The sequence below is a fragment of the Falco peregrinus genome, chromosome 14, assembly GCF_023634155.1.
Source record: "Falco peregrinus isolate bFalPer1 chromosome 14, bFalPer1.pri, whole genome shotgun sequence".
Taxonomy (NCBI): domain Eukaryota; kingdom Metazoa; phylum Chordata; class Aves; order Falconiformes; family Falconidae; genus Falco; species Falco peregrinus.
Genome location: NC_073734.1, coordinates 4,922,071 through 4,949,287, shown reverse-complemented (window position 1 = coordinate 4,949,287; position 27,217 = coordinate 4,922,071). Strand labels below are relative to the sequence as shown.

Below are 27,217 nucleotides of genomic sequence, written 5' to 3'. Positions count from 1 at the left end.
GAAAACCCAACGGGGACTCACCCTATCTCCCACCATCAGAATGGCACGGGAAGGACTCCGAGCCACCCGCCACCCCCCTCCCTACCTCCAGAGTCCACCAAGGCAAGAACAGAGGATTAGCTCCGCAAGATTCCTCTGCAAATGCATGTAGCTATCAAGAATATGTGCAAAAGGTTAGAGTTTGGAATTTCACAAAACCTGCACTTTCTCCTCCCTCCCTACCACAAAAAGGACTGTATTCTGGTAAGGAGAGCAAAATTATCCAGCTTTTCAATAAGTAACTTTAGAAGCTTTCAAGGGGCAGCTTCCAGCATAAGGCACTGTTTATCACAGATCAAGATAAAACTATCACGAGAGCTGGAGAAGCACCTTTATTTACTTCCTGAAGACATCTTGCATCTTTCAACATTAGCTGTTGTTAAGTTAGGATTCCTCCCAAATACCTGGTGCGAAGCAGCCACTGATCTCTGTGTATTCACAGAGAATTACTGTACTGGTAAGCAACTACTTCTGTGCATCTTCCCCTCCGCGGCAGCAGGCAGTCCAACAGGTACGGTACGATGCTAGCATGAGATTTGAAACGTGAACATGAGATTTACCTGATTTTCATCAACCTCTATCGGCTTCTTTTTAATAATCCATGTGACTGATTCCGTAAGCGGGGGAGTAGTCAAAGAGCCTGCGTAGGTCCAATAATCGGGGCACGAAGGTATCAAACAAGAGGGATCAAAGACATCAAACTCGATAATAGTGTCCTAAACCCCAGAAAAAAAAATATATTTTGAGAAAAAAATTTTACAAAGAATTTCACACTGAGATTAAATACTGTATATGATACATATACACACGCAAAATTAGGTGTTGTGAATATTAATAAGGATCTACATAATAATTTAAAACCCCATAAGCTTATCAACAGTCCTGGCTAACGGGGAGGTCCCGGGAGACTGCAGGTTAGTGATGCCCATCCACAAGGAGGATCTGGGAAACTACCGGCCTGTCAGCCTGACCCTGGTGCTGGGGAAGGTTATGGAGCAGCTCATCCCGAGTGCCATCACGCAGCAGTGCAGGACAACCAGGGGATCAGGCCCAGCCAGCCTGGGTTTGCAAAAGGCAGGTCCTGCTTGACAGACCTGATCTCCTTCTACAACAAGCTGAGCTGCCTAGTGGATGGGGGAGAGGCTGTGGCCGGCGCCTGGCTGGGCCTTAGTGAAGCCTTTGGCACCGTCTCCCACGGCATCTCCTGCAGAAACGCCGCTCACGGCCGGGCCGGGGGCTCTGCGCGGGGTCGGGAGCTGGCTGGGCGGCCGAGGCCGGAGCGTGGTGGGGAATGGAGTCACATCCCGCTGGCGCCGGGCACACGGGGTGTCCCCAGGGCTGTACTGGGCCAGCCCTGGTCAGGATCTTACCGACGATCCGCACGAGGGGATCGAGTGCCCCCCGGTCAGTCTGCAGATGACCCCAAGCTGGGGGGAGCGCTGGTGTCCCCGAGGGCAGGGGGCTCTGCGGAGGGGCCTGGGCAGGCTGGGCCCGTCGAGGCCGGTGGTGCGAGGTTCAACCCGGCTCGGTGCCGGGCCCCGCGCCTGGGGCGCACCAGCCCCCGCAGCGCGACAGGCTGGGGCAGGGGCTGTGAACTGCCGGGGGGGACAGGGCCTGGGGGGGCTGGCTGGTGGCTGCGAGCATGAGCCCCCAGTGTGCCCAGCTGGCCGAGGCGGCCAGCAGCATCTGGCTTGTGTCTGCAACAGGGTGGCCAGCGGGACCGGGGCAGTGCCTGTCCCCGTGCTCGGCCCTGGTGAGGCCGCACCTCGAACGCTGGGTTCAGGTTTGGGCCCTCGCGGCCAGAGAGACCCTGAGGGGCTGGAGCGTGTCCGGAGCCGGGCAGGGGCTGGGGCACAAGTGCTGTGGGGAGCGGCTGGGGGAACCGGGGGTGTTTAGTTTGCAGAAAAAGGAGGCTCAGGGGGACCTTCTCGCTCTCTACAACTACCTGAAAGGTGGCTTTAGGCAGGTGGGGTCAGTCTCTTCTCTCAGATAACAAGCAACAGGACAAAAGAAAATGGCCATAAATTGTGCCAGTGGAGGTTTAGACTGGATATTAGGAAAAATTTCTTAACTGGAAGGGTGGTCAGGTGCTAGAACAGGCCGCCCAGGGGGATGGCAGAATCACCATCCCTGGAAGCTTTTACAAAATGCATAGATGTGGTGCTTTGGGACATGGTTTAGCCGTGAACTTGACAGTCCCGAGTTAATGGTTGGACTCCATGATCTTAAAGGTCTTTTCCAACCTAAATGATTGTATGATTCTTGTACAAAACTGCTAAGCTGGTTTTGAGGCACAAGAGGCAGCTAGTAAGTAGACAAAATTTAAATATCGTGGTTGTCTCCACAAGCCATTAGGAATTCAGTGCAGAAGAAACAAGGAGTGCAAAGGAATAACTGGCTATGTCTTTGTGGGAGCTCGAAGCAAACAGGAAAAAGAATAAGTGGTAGAGTAAGTTCAGGTAGTTCTGCCAGGTACACTTAAGAGACTGCAAACAATAATGCTTTTACATTTCACCACATGATTCTAGGCAGTGGGGAGAGGGAAGAGAACTAAAGTTCTATTTAAATCATACCAAGTATTCATGTCTCCAGAATGCACACTCCCACAAGTGAGATACCAGACAGTATGTAGGAGCTTCAGAGCCCATGATTTCCTACACAGACATTTTACTCCTGGGATATTTCCAGGATATACTGGCAATGCAGGAAAGGAAGATCCTGTGTTTTCTTAGATAGGCTTTACCAGTTCCACACTGAGAATGAGAAATATTACAGTAAAGAATTTTTCAAAAATAGCTGGACTCTAGTTGGATTCTAGATTGGAGTTTTCACCCTTCACATGAGAGGAAGGTGCAAGGACATCAGAATGGGTATTATCTGAACTCCCTCCTTCTCCTAACCAGGGTGATGCTCTTCAGGGTTCAGTGCTTAAGTCAGTGATAATGCTGGCAAGGCAACAAAGGTTTTCAAATGTTTTAAACCAAGTGCTAATGAGTTACTGGGTGACCGACACTGTTTGGAAATTATATCCCTTTCCAAGCAGCCCACAGGTAGCTTGACAGCTTGATGAGCCTCATGTTTGATACTACTATTTTTTTTTTCTTTCTTTAAGATCTCTACTTTTGTTTCTTTCATATTCATATGCTATAAAATGTTATATTCTCATAATGGATATATATTCACAGATTTTTGTAGGTCTTTTGGTACTGAACTGACTTGTCTGACATTTATCTGACAGAATTTTCACAGCATTGCCATAAATATTTTTTGATTTGGATAAAAAAGAATCCTTACTGTTACAAATAATGGCAGAGCAACTTCAACTGCATGCACTTACAAGCCAGCAAAATTCTTGATATGTATTTTTTGTGTGTACTTTCAAAAACGAATGGGCACCTGGAGGAGCACGAGCTGCTCCTGAGCTCTATCAGAGACGCAGCACTCCCTCCCCTGGCAGAAGTCAGAAATCAGCTATGAAGAAAGAGTCCCACCAGCACAAAATTTACAGCGTTTAAAAAAAGCAAGACAATAATCTCCTCCTCAAAGATCAGACAAAAATCAGAAAGCTTTAATTCCACAAGAAACAACAGCACAGGAAGTTCCTTCAAGTTAAAAACCATATGATAACTATTCTAGTGGCACCTGCTTTCACAGAAGCAGAAGGGCAGGCTTCAGCAAGGGCCAGCAGTAAACATGTGCAAGCCTTTCTAAGTGGATACAATCTCCAGAGCATCACTTCTTAAACCAAGAGGTTTGGAAAGCTTAAAGTATACAATTCCTCCTTTAAAAAATAGCTTCCCCCGCTGCCCAGTATAATCAAAAATTCACCCAAGGTTTCGATCAGGCCCCCAACTGACATTTAAAGAAGAAAGCACTTATTAGTGTTTTGCTCTTCTCAAAGTATTCTTTAGGTTGAATGACTGCGTTAGCTATGCCGAGTGATAACTGCTTAAAAAATACTTACCTTGTGTTTAACTGCCGGCAAGGCATCAACCAGTGTCTGCAGCCCTTCATGATGTGTTCCTAGCTGCAAAAGACAGGTAGGAGTTAGAGAATCAATAAAATGACATTCTACATGTCTACCTTAACGAGTATTTTTTGAAAACAACCACTATCTGGAGGTATTTTGTCCTAAATTGGTTTTAACGAAATGAAAATAAAAAGGCATCATTACAGCTCATTACATAAAGTGAAGTTACCTTTAAAAACACTCCAATAACAGCCAAGCCGTTACCCTCCATTACAGCTTCTTCAAAAGTTGGGTATGCAACAGCATTCCAGTGTACTAAATGTAACTGAAATACAAATGAACGAGAAATCAACACATGCACAGAGCACAATGATAATCTCAGGAAACTTGAGGTTTGATCTTTGCTATATTCAGTCCTTGGCAATCTGAGACACTGCAGCAAGCTACCTCAGAAATCACCCAACACAAAAGTGAGGACCAAAATGTTACTGGAAAATAATGGTACATCCCCTCCCCCCCCCCCCCTGTTTTTTTTTAAGCAAAACAAAACAAAAAGACTCAAACTGCATTTCACACACAAAAGGGATTTTGTCTGTGACAGACTGATTGATTACAGGAATGCTAGTTAAAGGCACAAAAAATAGTTTCATATACCTGAAACAGAAGGACTCTTCCACCTCTTAGCAGGAAGAACAGAGTATGCTGTTCTGCTAAATAACATTCTCCTGCACGTAACATAAGCTTCCTCTGCAGTGCTTACAGTCCAATACAAGCATTCCATTAAGGGTTTTTTTGTATGAAATAGATAGACAGCAGCAGTCCCAAAACTTAGTCCTGCAGTGCTGCTGTTAGTAAGTATCTTGCCAAGCTGACAGGCACCATTATGAACACATTAACAGTAGATAAACACCTTCTCAAAAATAAGCAATAATCATTTTTCAAATTCTCCACCTTTGGCATATCACTGTGTTTATACCTGTTACACTTTCCTCTCTAAGCAACTTACTCTATATTTTTCCCCATTGGCTCCAAGCTTTTTATTGACCCTCTTTCTGCCTTAGCAGTCACTTAATCACAAAAGTTTTGCTGCTGTAATAATTGCTGAAGAGTTGAAAACAGAAAATATAGTGATCATGATAACCACTATAATTACCATAGAACTCCGCTGTATGTTATTCTAATGAAACACAAAAAAATTTGTCGATAACTAGAATAAACTTTCCACCATTAGCTGAGGCTCTGGGCTCACATACAGAAGACAGTTACTATATACAAGGTAAGCAGGACCAGGCTTCTTGAGTTACGGGTATGGGTGTGAGCATTAAATTTTCTATTTTCTCTTTAAGTGTATTTTTAAAAAGAGTAGTTAGCATGCACTTTGTTTTCTCTGCATTTAATAACAACAAAGTGATTTTAAAGCAGCAAGGATTGGGAAATTTGGAGGTCCACTAGAGACAGCAGCTGACATGCAGCGCACGCACTGTACTCCCAAGAAAACAGACCATACATCTTGGGAATTTTTAGCTTACTGCAACTCAAAGGTAAAGCACTTAATTTTTTTAATTGAGATCTGAGCTTGTGCATTTACCTCAATATTGCTGTCCACCTGATCTGCATCAGATTAGCTGGGACCTGGGAGTTCATTAAGACCTGACTGTGCCCTCAGCCTGCTTTCTGCCTCATCCTTCTCCCCTTTCAAAGGAGGGAGGACAAGCAGAGCTGTGCCACTCCATCCAGACAGAGCTGGAATAGCAATGATACTTTGCTGCCTGCCAACGGCTTGTCCGGCAGCTACCCCTGAGGACATTCAGGGAGAAGAAAACACTTCTCCAGGGAAAAGAAAAAACTTTCAGGAATGGGGCCAACGTTCAGTTTTAAGACTGTGTTCTTCTCCAGAAAACACAGTGAACATGAGCTTAGTAATAAAACGGTAGATGAGCTGCAGCACCCACTGGGCCTGATCCTTAATACCAAGATGCAGTTCTTCAAATTGGGAGTTTTCTGGCACGTGGTATAGTCACAGACAGCCTGAGACCTAGCCTCCAGTCCCCACAGGTTATTCGCATTGTTCAGCATTCGATCTCATACCTCTGCTGGGTAAAATTTACTGTCAACTGTGTGCTCTGAACCCCACTCGTTTATAGCTCCCCAATGGAAGTGGAACTGCTTTAGCCTGTACTGGTTTTCCAAGGGACCTCCAACGATTGCTAAAAAACAAAGCAAGACACACATATTAATAAACATGATTTACAATTGTCCAGACAAGTAACACAGCAAGGTGCTCCTTGAAGTAAATTTCCCCAGGAAAAAAAATCAGGTAGAACAACTATCTTAACTGAAACAGTCCCTTTATTGCTTCACTACTTTTAGACTTCACTTTGCTATGACAAAATTCTTCGAGCAAACACATCGCTGTTTTTCCCTGCAGTCTGGATCAACTATGTCAGACAAAAGATTAGCTAAACAGTCTCCTTACTCATCTCCCCTCAAGCAATTTGTTTTTCTAATTCACGTCAAGTTTGCCAGAATCATGGTGATTACATGTTAGGTTCTCCACTCTTCTTTTTGAGCAAGCACAAGAACTGCCGTACCATAAGCAACATGCATGAAGACAAAGCAATGAATACATCTATTTAAATGACATCCCAGCGAAGTCTCAATATCTATGAAAAATGTTGAACTTTCCCATTAGAAGACTTCAAGAATCCAATTTTGGCAGAAAAATCGGTACATTTTGTCAGATGTTCAACTCTGCTTTTTTTCCCCAACTTACAGAAATCCAAACATACTATTGTGCCTCAGTGCAGCTTTCAGATTGCATAACCAATGTTAAACAATTTCCTACCCAGTCAGAAATATGTTCACATTGTGCCTACTGTAAACTGTTCAAGCTATACTTCATAAAGTATCTAAACATACAGTCTGCCTATGGTCAAGACTGTGAGTTTCTGGAAACTTCAATGCACTTTTTAGTGAGTCAAGGCAAACATTCAGCCTGCTCTCCTGATTTCCGAAGGCCTCTCATTATTTTGCAAATACATGAATGAAAAAGTCTACGTCTAGTTTTCTGTGTACTGTTGGGTTTTACGTATTTCCTCCTAAATAAACCAGGAACATCCTGCAAAGTCTTCCTGCTAGTTAGTAAATCACCGCATCTGGTAAATGAGAGACCATAATTACTTCCAAAGGGCTAACAACAAATATGTAGCTGTAGAGACTCATATGTTGATTTTTACTGAACTGTATGTACATCATGGTTCAATTTTATAGCAAACCGCTGGATAAAGTACATAATCCCAACACTACTTCGTAAAAGTTAATCACTTTAATGCTAAGGAGAAAACAATGAGGGGCATTAAGAGCTTTTCTTGTCTTATTTTTTTTTCTCAAAGCCAGCAGTCAGCCAGCCAGCAGTTTTGAAATTCTAACTAGATAGGCCTGCTTGTGATAAAAGAATAAGCTAAAACAAGCTATGTAAATTGATATTTATTTCATCCACTGCTGCTGACCTCTTAACATAAATGCAATACTGACCATCACTAAAAAAAAAATCACAATAAGGAAAAGCAACTTTCAGGGATGGGATAAAGATGTGGCCCATGCTGCCAAGTCTTTCAGAACTGAAGTTTCTGCACTCTAACACTATCCGTTCCTGATCATGTGATGATGCAAACCCACAAGTGACCACATTCATGTTAACAATCACATTCACTTGAATGTTTGCCTCATGAGTAAAGTTAGGCACAGGAACATATATGCAGAAAACTTCCTATAGCGGATGCCAGAAAGTGACAGGAAGCAAACAGGAACTTACAGTCCCTTTACAAGCATTCTGTCCATTTCGTTTCCTCTCAGTTTACCACTCTTGATAATTTCAAAACAAAACAGAAGTTTAAAGGAGCTCTAACAACAACCAGGGAAATAATCACATCAGCTTTTTATTATAGCCCTGGTCCTGTTTCAGTCTCGTTTCCTTGCAGCAGATGGCTTTCACGCACATAGACAGGACCACAAACTGTACATACCTTCCCCACACCCTCCTTCTTCAGCCTCCTCCTCTGCTCGTAAGCAAACACCCCATAGCAACACTACCTTCATCTTTTGCCCAAGTCTTGGTTTGCCTCATCTCAGAAGTTGGGCATTTTTGTCTATCCTGGGTGCATGTTTCATTTTGCTTTTTCCATCTTCTGTTTCAGTTTTCTTGCTTTGTTTATTTGTTTATTCATAAGCTTTCTTCTCTGGATTTCTATTACTACTAGACAGAAGCTGGCAGAAAGAAAAATCAGAAAAAGAAAGAGTAAAGAGAAAGGTGGAAGGAGAGAAATAGGCACTTGAAAACCTGGCCATTTATACAGCAATATCTCGTGGTCTGTCATTTCTCTGCCATTTTGGAGTCCTGTCACTGATTGATTAATGCCATCCTCTGCTAGCTGTCATCACCCTTCAATTAATTTGAGGAAGATGATGATGATGAAAAGGCAGCCATCCAGAAAGAGGCAGCAAGAATGCTCACACTTACACATTTACCCAAATGTTCAGCCTTACATATGAAGCGAGTAAGATCTTTTAGAGTTGTCGTGTGCTCTGAAAGGCCAGCACCCTCCTAATAATATTTGACAGTACTGATGATTCCATGCTTGCTTCTAAAAACCGTCCCTGTGTATTTAGCTACTGGGTATTTCTTAACCTCCTGCAAGAATTTGTTATCCATCAAACTGCAAACCATTAAGCTTTTCAGGAATGCATCCTCAACAGATAGTGGGGTACAGCTGCATAAATTAAAAGAATGTTAAATTAAAAGCAAAATTTATCTAAAGTTAGTAAGTTAAAATCACTGATGAGCTAACAAGCAATGTCTCCATCTTCAGTCTGTCCTCTAACCCCACCTCACTAACACAATTGCAGTTTGTACTGTAAAAACAGAAGGGGACTACTCAGTCTCTTCATTACATACAACAGTGCTCAAACGAATGAGGGCAAGAATATAGTCTGGTCAGAAACTAATAGTCTGGGTGACCAGCTATAAACAATAAAAACGAAAAAAAACCTCAAAGCCCAAACAACACACAAGCCTCTGAAAGCTCTGTGCATTCCACCACTACCATTTTTACTGCATTGTTTTATCAGCTTCTTTTGAAACATCAACCCAAAATACTGACATCACGGAGATGAAGCATTTGTTTATTAACATGCTGAAAGCTTCCTTCCCAAGAGCATTACTAAATCCCTTACGAAGTTCTAGCATCTCTCATGGTAAGCAGTCACCTTAAACATAAATTAATCAAACAGGTTCAAACTCGCCCAGGGTCCCTCAATTTTTCCCTTCAGGACAACCTGAGTAATCAACACGAATCACGTGCTTCACAATATCCCTGACCAACTGCTACCAGTTCACCTCCCTTTACAAAATATCTTCTTTATGCATACCAGGAATATCCTTTGGTAACGTCAACTTTTGAAAAGAACAATGGACAGAAAATCTGGAACTTGGTAGCAACATCTTGATTTTAAGTCACTTGATCCTATTAAGCATTTCAAAAAGATTTAGCTGCTCAAGTCAGAGTGCTTATTCACATTGAATTGCTGGAATGCATAATGTGATTTCACCTGCATTTACTCCTGCTTATACTGAACAACAGGAACACAGGCAACTGCTCCTTATGGTAGCAGCTCAGTATTATTTAATTCTCCAAAAGCTTATTGAGATAAGTAGGTATGCTTTCCAACTGAAAGTCATTTTGCTGTTGATTATTTCAAATGCATTAAATATATCTGCTGACACTGCAAAAGCACTAAGTGGCAGATTACTTTATTAAAGTGTAATGATGGCATCTCATTTAAAATCAAGTAGATACATATGTATGACTGAAGATTGACTCAAGTAGACAAAGCTGTGCTATTACAAGACTAATCAAAAGGCAGGGCATTAAGGCTTATGCAATAAGAGTAAGTTTCAACTTACAACAGAGGATTTGTGCACAACATCTGTGGTAATAAATACGTAGTAAAAATGAGGCTTAGACAGAACTTCTGCACTGCAATTCCCATCACTGTAAATCCATATTTAGCTAAAGCGTTCTTTTAACGTACATTCATTTTCAACATTTATCCTGCAGTTGTACATCATACAAATATTTCTCCTGTCTAAGCATTAATAAGACATTAAATAGATTTTTCCGAGTTTTGCTTACTTGATCTATCAGTAGAATCATCAAACTCAACCAGGAATGAATATCCATTGTTCCAGATGTGAAGACACGTCGCTGGGTCATAGCTGATTTTCAGAGGCTTCAGAAAGGGGTCATAAACACTGTCTCTCCACTGAATATTGATAGGAGACTGCCGGGTGCCTCCAGGAATTGTAAGCGGACTCTGCCAAAGTGGATGCACTGGAAAATAATGAAGAGAGTCAGGCTCTAATGCATGATACGGAACTTCCAAGTTAATACTTCAGAACCCTTTTGCAAGAGAAGGTGCTTTGGCATATTGGCTCCAAAGGCTAATTCAAGTCAGCTGATGCACAGGAAAGCAAAAAAAAAAAAAAAAACCCCACCAAAACCCAACCCAAACCAAAAAACCAACATTCCAGTTGCATGACTCAAAGCCACACAGGGAAGTGCAGTAATTTGACTTACAACTGTGTCGATACCATTCTGCCTCTACAAAAAGCGCGTTAAAAAAAAATCTGTCCACTTATTTCCCAGTGTCATGGTTTAACCCCAGCTCCAACTAAGTACCACACAGCCGCTCACTCACCCCCAACCCCTCGGCCCCCCCAGTGGCATGGGGGAGAGGATCATTAGAGTAAAACAAGAGAACGAGTGGGTTGAGATAAAGACAGTTTAATAGGTAAAGCAAAAGCCACGCACACAACCAAAGCCAAACAAGGAATTCATTCACTACCTGCCATCGGCAAGCAAGTGCACAGCCACTGCCAGGACAGCAGGGCTCCACCACACAAGTTATTTGGCAAGACAAATGCCATAACACCAAACGTCCCCTCCTCCTTCTTGTTACCCCAGCTTATATATATATACACAGCATATATATATATACACACACATGGTATGGAATGGTCATACAGTATGGAATATCCCTTTGATCCCTTTGGCAGTATCAGGTCAGCTGTCCTGGCCGTGTCCCCTCCCAACGTCCTGTGCCTCTCCAGCCCTCTCGCTGGCTGGGCCTGAGAAACTGAAAACTCCTTGAACAACCAAACCCATCAGCGCCCTACCAACATCATTCTCACCCCAAATCCAAAACACAGCCCTGCACCAGCTCCTGAGAACACCACTAACCATCCCAGCTGAAACCAGGACACCCAGCAGGCTGTTTTCCTTTTATTGCCAACTGGCTGTAGGGTGGTTTCTCTTTCGCGGCTTTGGCAGAGTCTGAGCACACCACTTCGGCTTTCCTCATGCCCCAGTACCATCCACTGAGGTCAGACTGTGCCAGACAGAAGGTAACTCCCACTAGAAATTAAAAACGCTCTGCTGAAGGTGCTTGTCTCTTGCCTATGTGCACTTAGGGGTTCACTTGGGGGTTACCCCCCGAGGTGCAGCGCTCCCGAGGCAGCCGTACCAGTACCGAGCAGGGCTGCTTCAGTCGGGACCTACAGCTGAGCCGCACACCCCTAAAATACTAACCTACCAATTCTGGGGGCAGCTTGGGCGTCTCAAACTGGCACGAGCAGCTGGAATAGAGCTCCCACAGGATTTTATTCTGCTTAAAGAAAGAGCTGGGCCCTGTGCGGCCGGGCCTGCTGTCCCGCAGGCAGCGTCTGTGTCCTGAACAGGCCTGCGGGGCTCGAGGCGCTGCGTCCCGGCCACTGCCTCAGGTACGGCTGCCGACGGGCTTTCGTAAAGGGAAAGAAAAAGGAAACTGAACCATTTAACAAACCGCTCAGGCAAGGGGGGGCTAAAAACCTTCCCCTCAGTCGCCTCAGCAAGGGGCAAACTTCCCGGCAGGGTCGCCGCGCACAGGTCAGGCAGCGGCGCCCAGGGAAGCTGCCCCCCCCCCCCCCAAAAAAGCGCCACAGCGCCGCTGCTGCCATTTCCTCGTCTTTCAAAAGAGGAAACTGTCACCGACAAACCGCGCTGGGCTCGGCGCCCCTGCCTGCCCTACGCTGCCCGCCCGGGCCGCGGCGGCCCCTCAGCCCGGCGGCCCCGAGGGCGGAAGGGACGCGGCAGTTACCCGGGCCCGGGCCCCTCAGGCGGCGGGAGCGGCTCGGCCCGGGGGTGCGGGCAGCCGGGCGGCGGCGGCCCCCGAGGGCGGCCCGGCCCCCGAGGGCGGCGGCGCGGGAAGGCGGCAGCACTCACGGGCGTCTCGCAGGCGGTAGGAGCAGCAGGCGCCCAGGCTGCACCGTCGCGTCCCCCGCCGGCAGGCAGCGGCCACCCAAGCCCGGCGCAGCAGCGGCAGCATCGCGCAGCGCTCCGCGGAGCCGCCCTGCGCCACCGCCCGGCCCGGCCCCTTCCGGGCCGCCCCCCGCCGCCATGGCGCCCTGCCCCGTGCCTGGGGCAGCAGCTCCCCCCGTGTGCGTGTATTCCCGTCGTCAGGCTCACCTCGGTGCCTGGCACACCAAAGCTGTGGTTCCCGCCGGGGGGACAGCGGCAGGGCTCGCTCCCGCGCCTCAGGGCTCAGCGTTTATTCCTGCCTGGTTAGTTTTCCTCAGGTAGCAGGTTTGGTTTCCCCCAGCCGAAGGTGGGCCGGGGTGTGATCCCACTCCCACAAAGGGGCAGGTGGCCCTAGCACAGCAAGGCCCCTGCCCCAAACCACACGTGGAAAAGTTAGGAAAAGTTAACATGATGCCCGCTTTCTCCGACTGCATCTGCCCCAAAGGCTGGAGGCCAAAGTAGGCCCACCTGGGATGGTAAAAGGGGCTAATTCAACTCCCTGTTATTTGGCAGCACCTGAGGTGGGCCTCCCTCTGCACCTTCTCCTCTACAGCTGCCAGGGAGGAACACGCAGCGACCGGGGAGCCGCAGGGAGCCGAGTGTCGGAGAGCGCGGAGGTGGAGTAAGTGTCCTCGTTTTTGCTGAGTCTGTTGAGCTGCCAGGAGCAGAAACGGCACACCTCAGCTCCTGGCCTTCGTCTGGCTACCTGCTTTGAGTCATGTTTCTTGGTTACTGCCTTAAAATCATTTTGCAAAACTGCATTTACCTTTTGGGGATTATTAATCACGTTAGGGTGAGTACTACGTTTTCACAAGGAACCTGACGTAGCGTTGGGAGTGTTTCACTGGAATGGAGACAAGACTAGATACTCTACTAGAGTCAGCCAAGAAGTGTTTGCTCTAGCTTACAACATACTGCAAGAAGTTTCCACTGCATTCACAGCATAAACATATTTAAAGTACTCCTGAGTTGGGTAAGAAGAGGCTAAAATCTGACAGGCGATTTGTTTTGAGTGGCTACATAATCAGCAAACAGGTCGTCAGGAGATGTGCAAACAGCTTGTGATCTTAGGATGCTAAATTTAATTTTGCTTCCTCCCTGGCAAGATATGCCTTCTTTAAAGCACAAGGTATTTTTGTATAGTAGGATTCAATCGCAAACAATTAATTCTTGGTTTGACTCTCAACATTTTTCAGGATGGCTAATTTACTACCCTCAACATACAGCTTCCTGGAACTTAAAAAGAAGGGGTAGGTACTTGATGAAGTTGAAAACAGTTGCTGCCCATAAACATAATTATTTATTTGGGTTTAATTACAGTTTAATAGCCTATTGATCATGGTTAGGCAGCTGCACTTAGGAAAGGTCAGACATGTCTGTTGCTGAACCTACTTATGAGTAGCCGGTAACTCCTAGTCATGAGGACAGCCCATACGAGCTTCATGCTTAATTGCAGCATGGAGCTCAGACATAGCTTCAGGTACTTCAATATTCATCACAAACAAGACATACTAAGTTTTATTCTCATCTGCTAACAAAACAAGATTGCAATTCCTTCACATTCCATTCTTCCATGATGTGTCCTCTAAATACAGTTGATAATCTTGGCCAGCTTAGAAGTGCCATCTACCAAACTGACTAACGTATGTATGCCCTATATCATGGTATAGGTGCTTACTGGTACAGAGCATAACCTGGTTACTGTACCACTATCACTTTTCTGTGTGATAAAAGCAGTGGGAAAAAAAGCCTCAGGCTCCACCGTTCTACACTGTGGCGTTAAGATCACCAAGCTTTGTGAAGCTTTTTATGTATTTGATCCTGCAAGGTTTTGAAAATATAAAGTTTATTATAGACCTGCTAAGCTGAACAGAATGAGTCATTTCTTGTGGGCTGAACAGTACAACCAAAGGACTTACGGCACAGGCTTTTGGAAGTGATGGGCTGTTCAGGTACAAAACTAAAGAGAAATAACTTTGACCTACAACACATTTGTTTCCCTTCTGAATCATTCACAGAATCTGCATCCAGTTTTTTTACATGCAGATGTTATTTCTTACTTTGCATAAATTTCAGTCAAACTTCAGCATTTAATGAAAAATCTTTTCTTCCGTAGGGGATTAAAAAAAACCCTTCGAAATATGAGTTCAGTGATATGGTTTCTTTTGGAAACTGCAGACAGAAAGGCAAAAACTACCTGTGGATAAGGAAGCATAAGCCCTCAACCTTGTTCCCTGCACTTAGCCAGTATGGCCAGTCTTCTTTTCTGGACCATTCCAGAGACAGTTTCTCCTTGGCCATGTCTCAGCTAGAGATGGTGATTTATTCAAGAGAGACATGGCTCTCACGCAGCAAGCCGGAGAGAACAATAGCAGCCAGAACTATAATCTGTCTGTTGTTCTTGTATTTTTCAAAAACTGTTATGTTTCAGGACCATCTGGGAGGTTTCAGCTATGCTCTCTCTGTTCCTGAACTGAGAGTGGTTTGTGCGTATAGGGAACACCGCAACCAGAAATCTGGCAGTTGGCCTATAGGGTGAGTTAAAATGATGCAGAATCTGCATGGAAAGAGAAATCTAAACCTCGTCTACTAGGTCTGTTTTCAAATGTGCAAAGTTAAAAAGGAGAAGGAAAAAAAAAAGGGTGAGAATTAAGATAGCATGCAGTTTGCACCCTTCGCTTTATGCATGCCTCATGTAGATCAGTTCACTGAGGAAGGGTCTAATCTTGTTTACTTTTGTAATATGCATATCTATGGTATTGTCAGAACAGTTGTAGTAAATACTGCAATATAACGAGTATGACCAAGATGTGAGTCACCCGTGAAGAGAGATCTGCCACAAACAGACCTAATCTGTGCTTGATTTATTTTATTTTTTTAAACCTTTCCAGACAGACACAGTGATGCTCCATTTAATTTTATAGTATTTGGAGGCTTGTTACATTTGCACTGTTTTTTCCCCTACCTTTCCCAGCTGAAGTACATGTATAGAGCCATCCAAATAGTCCCAGTTTTTTGATTTTATTTTATATAATTAATTGCAGCTGTGGATGCTTTAGCAGGTCTGTTTGGAGTAATTGTTAAAAAGTTCATTTAGCATTGATACAAGTATCAAAAGCTTTGGAGTGGGATCCAGTAAGATCCAGATGAAAATTTTGTACGTTACTGGTTTATCATAATTTATAACACTATTTCCAAGAAAATATTTTGAAGGCCACAGTTCTATGGTAAAAATCCAAAATAAATTCAGCTAAATGAAAGGATTTACTGCCAGTTTACATTGTTGTAAACTTGATTTAAAGACACAAAACTTCTGTCAATGTTTCATTTTTAAATTCCCTTTAAGTATCCTGGGGAGGAGAGAGTTCTTACATATGGGTTACAAAATTAGAAGAAAGAGTGTGGAAATTAATTCAAGTTGTCAAGTAAGAATGAGGGGTAAAATGACTCTGCTTCAGTGGATTTCAGTCTTTTGGTTTTAATCTTTAAAAGGGGAAAAAAAAAAAAAAAAAAAGGAAAGACCTGTTGAATAAAGCACTTTGATTTGTTTACACAGGGACTTTCAAACAAGTGTCACCCAGCCCTGAAGTAAAACAGGGAGGACAGCATGGTGGGAACAGGTGAGAAACCCTACCTACCTGACAGAAATATGTTTTTGTCCTAAGTCGAGCAGGGGTGCTTTCCATAGCAACATATTCTGAATTAGAAAAATAAAAACAAAACACATTACTGAAACTCAGTAAAAAAAATGTTTTAAACTTGAAAGGACCATGGCTCTGCTTCAGCCACTTGGATTGAATATTTCAGAGGAAATCCAAGATAGGTTGATTTCTTTGAAGCTTTTTAGTATGAATCAAGATTTTGGAGGGTAACAGTGATGGTTGGCTGAGATCCATTGTGACAAGGTGTTGAAAGTTCTGCTGAATTGATGTCAGATTTGGACTGATGTAGGCCAGTTTATTGATAAACAGTCCAGTGCTTTTTATCAAACGGATGTAACTGACAGGTTACTCTAAGCTCAACAGGAAAGCAGCCGCAGATTGTGAAATGCTGAGCTTTTCTCTGCTTCCAGAATGTTTGGCTGAGATAGGAGCCTGGATGAGAAGGCAGTGGCTGAGGCTAAGTCCAGATAAGGAGGAGGTAATTCCAGTTGGCAAGGTAAAGCAAACAGAGGCTTTATCTTTTCTGTATAAAAACATTTGCTAAAATTATGCATGCAGGCTTAGTAACTCCACATGGAAAGGGCTTAGAAGATATCTCGTGGACAATTTGTGTAGTTACTGCAATTGTAGGTGCAGTCCTGGAGATGGCACACCTGGATTGTGTGTTGTTGCTGTACTTATACAATTCTTTAGAAAAAACTTGAAGGATTGTGCTTTTCTTGTAACTTCTTCTAAAAGGACGAGAAAGAAAAAAAGCCACTCAGGTCTGCTCTGGCAATAATTATTAGGGTGAGGGTATACTCCATAGATTTAAAATCCCTATGAAGGGCATTTCCAGCAAGTCCCCCTCTATTGTATTAAAATGCATCCGAAACCACTGCCCCCCGTGGATTGCTACAAGAGATCACAGAGCTTAGTACAGACATCCAATGCGGTAGTTTGCATCACTAGAAATTTTTACATATATGCCATCATTCTCAGCAATGTTTCTACGGTTCTTTCTCAATGAAGTGCAGAAAAATACTTTTGTTCCTGTAGGGATGCAAGGGGAATCCAGAAAAGGCACTACAAAGTGTCAGCCTTTGAATTTTTTAGCCTGTGTCCTCACGGCAAATGTCTGCGTTAACTGCCAAGTGAAAACAACGCCACCCAGCTCTGTGAGAGACAACGTCTGTGTGTGGGAAGGGTGAGGGGAGAAAGAGAACAGATGAAGTTCAGAAAATGGTGAACTTTACATTGAAGATGTTACCTAAGAGCTCAATAGTCCAATTTTACTGTTTCTCTGATCATGTTTTTGTCACTGAGAGGGTTGTTCATACCGTCAGCTAGGAAGAGCAGAATTTAATTGAATGTGCTTTTTGCTGTGAATGCATGGTGCGCAGAGGGGCTAGCCACCAGATGGGAGAACCCACAGGCTGACTTACTCAGAGCTAGTGTCTATTCACTGGCAGCTGAAACCAGCCATTCCAAAGATAGTGTTTTCCTGAATCAAGTTTGTTTTGGCATTTCCTGCATGAATGTCATGGAGTAGAGAAAGATTTAAGTAATAAATAGCATCTGTCTTACATCAAAAAGAGGAAAACAAGTAAAAAGAGAGAGATAGCAATTGTACTTCATTTAATCAGCAGTGGTCTTATGATGGAACAGCCTTGTATGATCTCTTCCTGGAATGTTTGTTACCATGAAGGGAGTTTTAGTTTCTCGGTAGTTCCCTGTGGACAAATTTACACAGCAAAAAATATGGCATCATGAACCCCTCACTGGAAACCGATGGACTGTGGGTAACCATAAAATAATTACTCTCTCCATCACATGTGGAAATCTAGAGATCTCAGCTTTTCTCCAGTTTCCCTTCTTATTCCACTGAACAATTTCAAGTTATTTTCCTAGAGTAACACCTTCACTGATGAAACAGCAATGTAACACTTGATTGTAACATGTTCCATTCCTGAAGTTTTTCATTCTATAGGCCATAAAGTTTTGTGATATATTAGTACTGAACAAGCAGAAGAATTAGGAAGTGTGTAGAGGGATCCTGGGCTGCTGATTCAGGGGTTTCATTACTTTCTTAATGAAGGATGTTGATTTATATTGTCTGTGTGGCCTCTGAAATTGTAAGTCATTGGACTGACAGTGAATATTCACTTGCAATCTTAGTTAATATCTTCAAATATAAAAATAATGAACAAATAATTTTAAAATACAGAATGACAGAACTTTTTAGCCATAATTACGGTGCGTTCTCTGGATTTCCCCTCTGAAGCAGTAATTCGTATCACTGCACCTGATGAGCAGTATTGTATGAGCCCAAGCATTCTTACTCGTACTGGCACAGGTTTTGGTTTTACCTGTTCAGTCTGCAACGCTGAAAAAGTTTGCTGATACATTGCAGATAAAGGAGACAGACATTGCTTGTGACTGTTAGAATATCTTCTTTCATATGCACACATCCTTGGGTGGAGTGGGTGTACATACAGTTGTACAGACTAATTAACACCTAATAAATATGAATTCATTAGAGAGGCTACTATTACATGCACCTAATTAATATTAATTCATTAGAAGAGCTACTATTTTATAAGGCTGAATCATTGTTTTTCTCAACTACTGTAGTGCTTTGCTTTGAGTAGATGAACAATGTCCTTTTTTCCTTATTTTAAGGGGGAAAATGAAGTTTCTGAGCATGCTTGCAAAGAGAAAACTGGTAGGGAAGGAAGTAAAAGTTTAAGAGACTTTTAAACTGTACTAGGTAAACTCTATGCAGGTCAGAAAAAGCAAAAATACTGTCATGGATGCACATGTGATCATTTAAATTTTGCCTTAGGAATTAGGCTGCTTCTTGTGGTTGTTTCCCTAATAAAACAATTCAATGCTAGTCCTGCTTCTAGAATTAGGCATCTCCTACAGAGTTAAAAGGCAGCTTTTTAAAATGAAGGTGAAGTGTTGTATTAACAAGTTATGCTACTATGTTGGAGTGCCTGTTCTGTTTAAGCTTTCAGAATACAATTCACATTTTCTATTCTGAGTAGCAGAACAAAAAGAAAATATAGACTGAGAACTCTGAACAACACTGCAAACATTATCTTTCTAAGAACTGCTCTGAATTATTTCTGATGTGCTGAGTGACAGGGGAGCTTGCATGCTATATATATTACATAAAGTCTCCATGCCTACGAATATATACAACAGTGCACATTGAACTTGGCAGTTAATCTACCAGGTTTTTTTAAATGCTAGTCACTCAGTGGCAGAAAGTATTTTGGCATCATCTTAAAAAATGCATTTACAAGTGTAGAGCTATTAACCACTGACAGTTACAGAATATTTCTTCTGGCTTTCAAAATAAACAAAGCCTTGTGCTTGTCTCTGTTCTGCTTTGTTTTGTATCTGTCACAAAATCATCTGTTTTACCAGTTAAGTAAATACAGAATTTGTCGTTTGATAAATTACATAGAAGGGAATCACAGCATTCAAGGAGGGATCTGGCTGTTCTTTGGGCGAAGTTAGCGTATTGAATACGTTTATAGAGAAAAAAACAGGCAATGAAAGTATTTCCTGGATGTAAAAAATTGCTCCTTATTTTTGCTTCAGCTGACATTATCTGCACACAAGCGAGTAAGACAGTCTTTGGCTGGCCTCATCTTATCTGTAGGTAGGTTAATCAGTATTTTAAGTAACTAAAGATTTGACATCTTCCAGTAGTGTCCTGCATCTGGGGAAGTGATTCATTGTAGTTCTATACACCACATTTGGAGGGTTTTGTGGTTTCTGCTTATATTAGGCCTTATTTTCAAAATGAAACATTGTAGCATCGGTTCAAAGTCACTCAGTATCAGTTTGTGCTAAACACACTTTCAATTACACTCAGAAATACAGTTTTCATTGAAACTAGTCAAAACATTGCAGGACAAAATTAAAAATGAATTGGTTTATCATCTATTTCTTCCTTGTAGTTAGAAGTGAAAATCGCAAACAACCCAGTAACACTGACACAGCAGAAATAAAAACGAACAACATTTTAATCCTGCACATGGAGTTAAATCATGCAATTCGATAAGGTATTTCTATCTCTAGTTCCTCTCATTCTATTCACTCTTTCTTTAATCTTTCAGTCACGTTCCCAAATTTCCCTTTTTGGCTAACTGACAAATAGGAAAGAAGAGAAACAACTACACTTGTTGTCTTTGTACCTCTGCATCTCCTTATGCAGGTCTCCAATACTATTTTGATAAAATTAAATACACTTACATGCATCATTCCTGTTTTTGCGAGTGCAGGTGGCCAGGCTGCAGAGTCGTGCTGGCACTGCTGCTGGACTCCAGATAGTTTTCAGCTGCCTGTATAAATGCGCCAGGGTGTTTGCCTTCGCACTGTTCATTGCTACTGCCTTGGCACTTAAAATTTTCAGTGTCTCAAACATCCAGAGGAGCTTTCCAGAGTCCAGCGACCTATCAACACAAAGCAGAGGGGGAAAAAAAAAAAATCTTGTGGATATATGGCTTCAAGTTAACTGAGGGGTCTCCAGACCTATTTATAAAAAAATTTGAGAGCACCCTTTCCTGGTTGGAGAGGTGGAGCTAACCAAGTAGTTAATTTTCAACTTGTCCCTGGACTGGCTTCTTCATTGGCTCTTTACTTTGTTGGAGGGCTAGCTAGTTGATGATTGTTCTACATGCGCTTCCCAGGTTTTTCCTTAACTGGCTCAAAGAAACCAAAGGGTTACAGAAACCACTCTTTCATATGCAAGGAGAGATTTCTTATCATTTCCTCGTGCCACATACTTTGAATTTGAATAGCTGTATATTTGAATGCTGATAGCTAAGAATCGTTGTCAGTAACAGCTGGAATTCTGGGAACTGCTCAAACTGAGGAATTCACAGTAATCTGGTGGATATACAAGTCTTGGCCAGGAGAACAGGAAGGGGAACAGCCTCCTGCAGGAGTGCCTTAGCTCTGAGTGTGCAATACAGTATCACTGCAGCCGCAAGGTGAGGAATTTGTTCTTCTGAACTTTCCAATGTCCCGTAAGAGGGATAATTTTGTGTAGACTAGAAATAGGAACAGACATAAGGAACCATAATTACTCCTCCCGCTCACACACCACTTTGACCCAGCTGAAGCTTTGAGGTTTTTTCCTCCCCGTGAGGAGAACAGGTTGAGATGTTTTCCTGAGCTATGTTTCTTAGAGATGAAAGCATAAAGAATATTACTCTCTTACTATTTCCACATGCAGTTCCAAGAACTTTGTTACCTTGTGTGGAAGATCTGTATAAAAATGGTATCCTTCAGTTTTCTTTGGGATGTTTGCTCTTTCTTCTGTAGCTGCAATCCATGTAAGTGGCACAGGCACAAACAGCTTCTGAGTCAGAGCTGTAGTTTCTCAGACTAAGCACAGAAACACAGGTAAGCAATTAATTCTCTAAAGAATTCTCATAATGTTACGGATTATAATAGGCCAAACAGGAATGAAGATGGAGAGCCATTAGAAAAGGGTGCCTAGGCACATCAAGGAGCAGGAAGGGCCAGCTAGTCTCCAAGAGCAGGGGAGTGGGAGCCAGGGATGACCCCAGCACAGGCAGGGTGCCACCCTGCAGAGCCCGAACACAGCAGGTAGAGCCAGCTACTGGTAAAAGGGTCCCCTGGTAATCCCAAACACTGCAATGACAAACCAGGTCCAAGGTCCAGCCAGAGAACCCAGACAGGGGCAAGAGAAAGGCCAAAGACAAGCAACAACAAGGGTCCAGAGTCCTTCCTAAAGACAGGGCTGAAGGCAAGTGCCGTAACAGCAGAGTTTAGGGCCTGGGCTTGGGCTTGAGTATGCTCCTGGCCCCTGGGCAGGGCTGCGGGTGGAGGCTGCAGGTGAGCCTTGTCAGGGCCATTAAAACTTGTCAGTGGCCTCAACACGAAAGTATTGTGGGGCCTTTAATAATTCTCATGTAAGTGTTTACAGAACCCATGTGATTATTTTCCTCCGTTAAGTACAGAGGAGGGCTTATTTTAAAAGCTACAGAGTATCAATGACAGAGCGAACAGAAATGATAAGACTTTCAACATTCTGCCATTAAAAATTTGTATTAAAGATGACTCCTTTCTTAATCCATAAAATTATCCCTGAAGGTTGTTTCAATAGTTCGGGGGTTTTTTTGTCACTTAACAAATTGTGGTGTTTTGAATTAGAAGCTTATTTGCTTGGTGATATTTTCATTCAACATATGCATGTCTGTCATGTCTTATCACACAGGGTGTAAGAGCAAGGCTCAGGCTCAGGGAATCCTCTTTAGTATCCTAAAGTGGCAAGCTTATCTGTGCTATTTACTATTCCAAAACCTATTATTTAGAAGAGTCTTTCTTAATGCTTGTCATTTATTACCTTGGCTGCCTACTTCAGAGTATCTAAGAGCAAGCCATTTTCAGCTAGGAGTTTTGCCCTAAGAACGGCCAAATCAAACTTCTATTGTTGTTGGTATTTGTGGATAATTACATATGTGGAGCGTGACTGTATACAGTGGAAATGTGCTCACTTTGTCTTCACAGAAACTAGAGAAGTATAATCTAGAATTTGCTTGCTGTCGTTACCCATCTGGCTTTTGCTGTAAGAGCCTCCGGAATGGACAGAGAGGATCAATATTGGTGTTTCTGTTTCTGATGCTTGCTAGAGGCTTGCCAGTACTTACATTCTGGTTAACTTCAAATGAATGCTGTTAATGGCAGAGAAAATTGCCTCCTCGATTTAGTGTTTCAAGAAATCTGATTCTCCTGGCATCATGCTTGTAAGGGTGTTCTTGTCCTATTATTGTCTCGTTATCTCTCATAAAATTTATTCTTAAATTTTACACGCACACTTGCAGTGATGAAGATTAATGGCATAGTGGGCTGTATCAGAAAGAGCACAGCCAGCACATGAAGTGACTACTCCCCACTACTCAGCACTTGTGAGGACACATCTGGAATACTTTGTCCTGTTTGGGGACCCCTAATGCAAGAGGGAGAATGAAAAACTGGAGGGAGTAGAGGCGGTGAGCAGGCTGGTGAGATCAGCTGCATTACTAAGTGTCCTAGTGAGATTTGGACATCAAAGAAAGGCTTCCCATCGGCTGAAGTATACACCCAAGGTGGTTCGTGTGAGCCAAACCACAAGCAATGCATATTAAAGCCCACCCTGTAATGACCTGGCTGCTTTGTGAAAGCAGCCCTAAGTGATATTTTTAGCTACTCCACAGAGGTTTCACATGGACCCCCCAGCAGCAATGCCATCCCAAGCAGCTTCCTGCTACCTGATTGATTGTCCTGTCTGCTGCTTTTAATTACAGTAAAACTGTAAGCCTACATTTTTTTCTGAATTATTGGGTTTGACTTGCCAATGTTGCAATTTTAGGATTTGAGATCCTAAAATTATATTTTTTTATGAGATAAATTGATGCTGTGTAACATTTTATATCTGGATTTCTGAAAAAAAAAAAAAAAAAAAAAAGAAGTTGGGGACTACACACTGAACAAGAAAACAGTTCTTAGGCAATCCTTAGTCTGAAGAAAAGGATTAAATCCTCTAAATTCAGTGAGTGTGATGAGCTCCCCTTCAGATTTTTGATAATCCCAGTGGATTAAAGAAGACTGATGATGAAAATGGTACCTGACCAAGTAAACATGCTCTGTGGCAAACTTGAACTAAGCTGGGCAAACTAGCAAATACTGGGGAAAGATAGCAGCTGTGTAACAGAGGTAAAAGGGCAGCAGGAACAGCTGTGAGCGTGATCCTGGGAAGATCACAGTCGGGCAAAGTGCGCATACAGAGCTTGTTAGAATGGTGGATTTCTGAGAAAGGAGTAATTTATTTTCCATGATGCATACAGGGAGATGGAACAATATTTAAATAAATAAGAGAACACTGAGATGACACCTGACCCTTCTCACCTTATTTCTCAGACTGGCAAAACTGACCTTACAAGACCACTAACTTTGACCAGCTAGATGACCAAATGTGTTTTTCTCTCTGCTGTGGGAATTCAAGGCCTTTTCTTCCATCCTCATTCATTGAAATTAGGATTATCTTCATTGAATGTAATGAAATTTACTTAGCCATGATACCAGAAGAGAGATCAGAGTTAGAACAGGAAAGTCTATGTCTTGCCCTAGGTCATAGTGCTAGCTGAAGTATGTTCAGGAGTAAAACCACTTGATCCTGACCTGTTTTCTGTAATAAAATCAAAGAACAATTCTGAGAGAATTGAAAATGGACATGATGTCTGAAAAGTAAGTGGTGAGGAAGTGTGTACTTGGAGGAGCAAAACTGACACAGGTTTCAACAGCGGAGAAGTTTTCTATGGATAAAAGGAGAAATGCTACAGCAAGTTTAAAAACAGCATTAATATTACCTTTGTTTAATAAATGTGTTTTGTATAACTTTTCATTAAGCATCACTATGTCACAAGATAGTGTATGCTGTGTTCACAAGGATGTGTTTGTGTCCCTCTCCAGTTATGAGAGTTAGTATATGGAAAATGAATAAAGTAGCTCAAACAGAAACTGAATAAACAAGGGAACTTCGAGTTCTTTTTTTTTATTTTAATAGCATAGGATGTGATCAAGGATTTCATCCATAGGAAAGAAAATTATTCCTACAGAGTTCTTATGGCAAATACTCTGGAGTTACTTCTATGCCCTGATCACATCTTCTGTGTTCTTCATGCCTTTGTTTCTATATTCTCATGCTCAGCAGTGAGAATAATTATGAATGCCTGTCACTTGTTTAAACAAATGCTTTGTTTGGCAACCTTTGTTTTTCTGCTGATGATGCAGCTGCAAAATTGTGTGCACAGTGTGTTAATTTTTTACCTTTGATGCTATGGTAAGTTTTTTTTCCTAACAAAAAAAAGGAAACCAATGAATGAGATACCGATCTCTCTTGATCCACACAGAACATGTGAAAGCAGCAACTTCCTTAGGAAACAATAGTAAATGAATGCTGATACAACAGTAAAATAAGCTAGATATTTCCTGGAACCAAATGATTCTTCGCAACATGACAGAGAAAAGTTAGCACATACATAAAATGCAGGAGAGAGAGTGAGAGACTAAAAAAAAAAAAAAAAGAGGATGAAAAAGGTGAGGAAATAACGAAAGAAATACCTGGTTATTTTATTTGGGGACAAGAGACTAATGGGGCAACAAGATGTATTTTCTTTTATAAATTCAAAAAAATGTAGCTGACATATTAGCACCCTGAATTCTTATTCATTATTATAAAGGAGGGAAAAAAAAAAAAAAAGAATGTGTTTGCCATAGGCACTTGAGCAAGTTACTGTGGTTTAAATCAGAATATAATTTAGAGTGTATGAACTTCTTCCTGGTGCTTGCTCATGGGCACTTTCTTACCCGCCCTGAAGCCAAGCCCTCATTCACTAGGGGGGATTTACACTGAATTTCATTACATTCTTGCAGAAATATTCAGATGAGCACAGTTCTGAAAGCTTGTAAAGCTTAGGAGGCTGTGAGGCACGGGAGGCAATCATCCTCAGCTAAGTCATTCTTGTGTTGGTACTGTAAGTTAAAGACTAAAAGGCAAATTTGGGCCTTCTGATTTGAGCACAAAGGAGGTCTCTGCTGCTAGGTTGTGAACAGAAAGATCCTCTTCCTTCTGCTGTTTACCAAAGTTTTCTGTCATACTTCACACGGCGTGAAGAGTATGTCATATCTGGCTGTGTCAGTCTCAAGGGGAACAAGGGCTAGGCTATGATAACAGAGTCTCTTAATGATTTATTGGTGTGATTCAAAATTTTAAAAGGAAATGCCCCCTGCTTTGTAAGAAATGCTAGGGGGGAAAAGATCTGGTCTGGTAAGAAGGGAAAAAACCCTTACAAGAGGTAAATTAATTGTATACTGCAGATTGCTGTAATGATCAGAGCAGACTGACTCGCTAGTAGAAGGTAGTGCTGTGGCCTTAGTGATAAATTGCTATATTATTTTTTTATTATGTTGCTATCTCTGATCAAAGATGTAGACATCAGTTGGATCCTGCCAGTATTTCCTGCAGGTAATCTGATGACTATAGGTGAGTAGTATAATTGGTTCATGTCAATGAAAGTTTTTCTGGTTTGTGGTATTCTAGCTGAGAAGTGATTTACTGCCCGTACAGAAAGGAGCTCACATCCTCAGCAGAAAGTGAGTTAATAATCTCTGGGAGGGAATGTACTGATGAGAAAACAGGGCAGTTTTTACATTAGATTATGGTTTATGACGACAAAGGCTTTTACTAGCAACTTTCCACAGCAGGTAGTACGCTGATATTTGTATGGCTGTTTTTGTAGCCAGGACCTGGCAATTGCTTGAGTGCAGCAGAAACTGACAAATCTGTAGCAGGGCAAATCTGTGCAGCAAAGCATGAAATAATCCTGTGTGAAAAGTCAGTTTATAAGTAGTTGAACCTTTGAACTTTGTAATCTGCTTCTGAGGGAAGAGAACACAATAAATAAATCAACAGAATCAGCTAAACAGTTACAAATCTGGAAGCAGAAGCCAGGGTTTTCCTAACCCATCGGTGGTTAATTCCCAGGCGCGTGACAACTCTTTTATTACTGAAACCCCCAGCCTGAGAAGTCACTATGAGCACTTGTGAAGAAAGGCATGGTGCACGTGCCGTGCCTCTGTCAGCATAAATTTCCCTGCCTGACACGTGAAACCACTCAAGTCCTGTTCTCTGACTCTGTAACTTCCAGACAGATGGTCCCCTGGGGTCTGAAACGCTTCAGAAACTGGAGCTTTTGTGACAGGTGCTGTTTAATTTCATACAGGTACAGAAGTCCTGCGGTGGACACCTTGAGTTCGAACATGACAAAGCTACAGTGCCTGAGGACAGCACTTGGAACCCCTAGCACAACCGCCCCAGCAGCCACTCCGTTTAGCCATGGGTCTGTGCATGTCGGGGGGGCCAATTACAGCTGAACCCGAGTGGGTTCAATTACACGTCATGACACTGCAGAACGGAACTGAGTGTCTCGTTCAATGTTGAAGGAACGTTTTCGTGTGGAAGTCTGGAAGTCACTGCTGGCTGTGCTGAAGCTGAGAAATGAAGTATGGTGATGGTCTTCTCTGGGCAACACTGTGATGTATGGGGATATAGTGAAATAAGCTAATCTTTATCTTTTTTTTCAGAGCTA

The 27,217-nt window shown here is 42.7% G+C and overlaps 1 protein-coding gene and 1 long non-coding RNA gene across 5 annotated transcripts in view; one reads left to right on the top strand and one right to left on the bottom strand.

Moving 5' to 3' along the window:
- CA5A (carbonic anhydrase 5A) overlaps nt 1-20,616 on the bottom strand; it is a 26,715-nt gene extending 6,099 nt beyond the window's left edge. Inside the window, exons 1-6 of one of the 2 annotated variants that reach the window (XM_027783880.2) lie at nt 20,313-20,616; nt 10,201-10,398; nt 6,098-6,216; nt 4,239-4,334; nt 4,004-4,066; nt 600-755 (exon numbers count right to left, since the gene is read on the bottom strand). In XM_027783880.2, the coding sequence (XP_027639681.1) occupies nt 600-755; nt 4,004-4,066; nt 4,239-4,334; nt 6,098-6,216; nt 10,201-10,398; nt 20,313-20,484 (804 nt within the window). In that variant the 5' untranslated portion in view covers nt 20,485-20,616. Of the gene's footprint in view, nt 1-599; nt 756-4,003; nt 4,067-4,238; nt 4,335-6,097; nt 6,217-10,200; nt 10,399-12,327; nt 12,459-20,312 lie in introns of those variants that run through there. The other variant, XM_055819193.1, reaches the window with a different exon arrangement.
- LOC114011587 (uncharacterized) lies at nt 12,542-27,217 on the top strand. 3 transcript variants are annotated; one of them, XR_008749862.1, is made up of 4 exons: nt 12,542-12,665; nt 12,916-13,024; nt 15,959-16,022; nt 26,852-27,217. It is a non-coding gene; the product is annotated as an uncharacterized LOC114011587 (long non-coding RNA). The 3 variants fall into 3 exon arrangements; XR_003553549.2 differs by having other exon boundaries at nt 12,542-13,024; XR_003553548.2 differs by lacking the exon at nt 15,959-16,022 and having other exon boundaries at nt 12,542-13,024.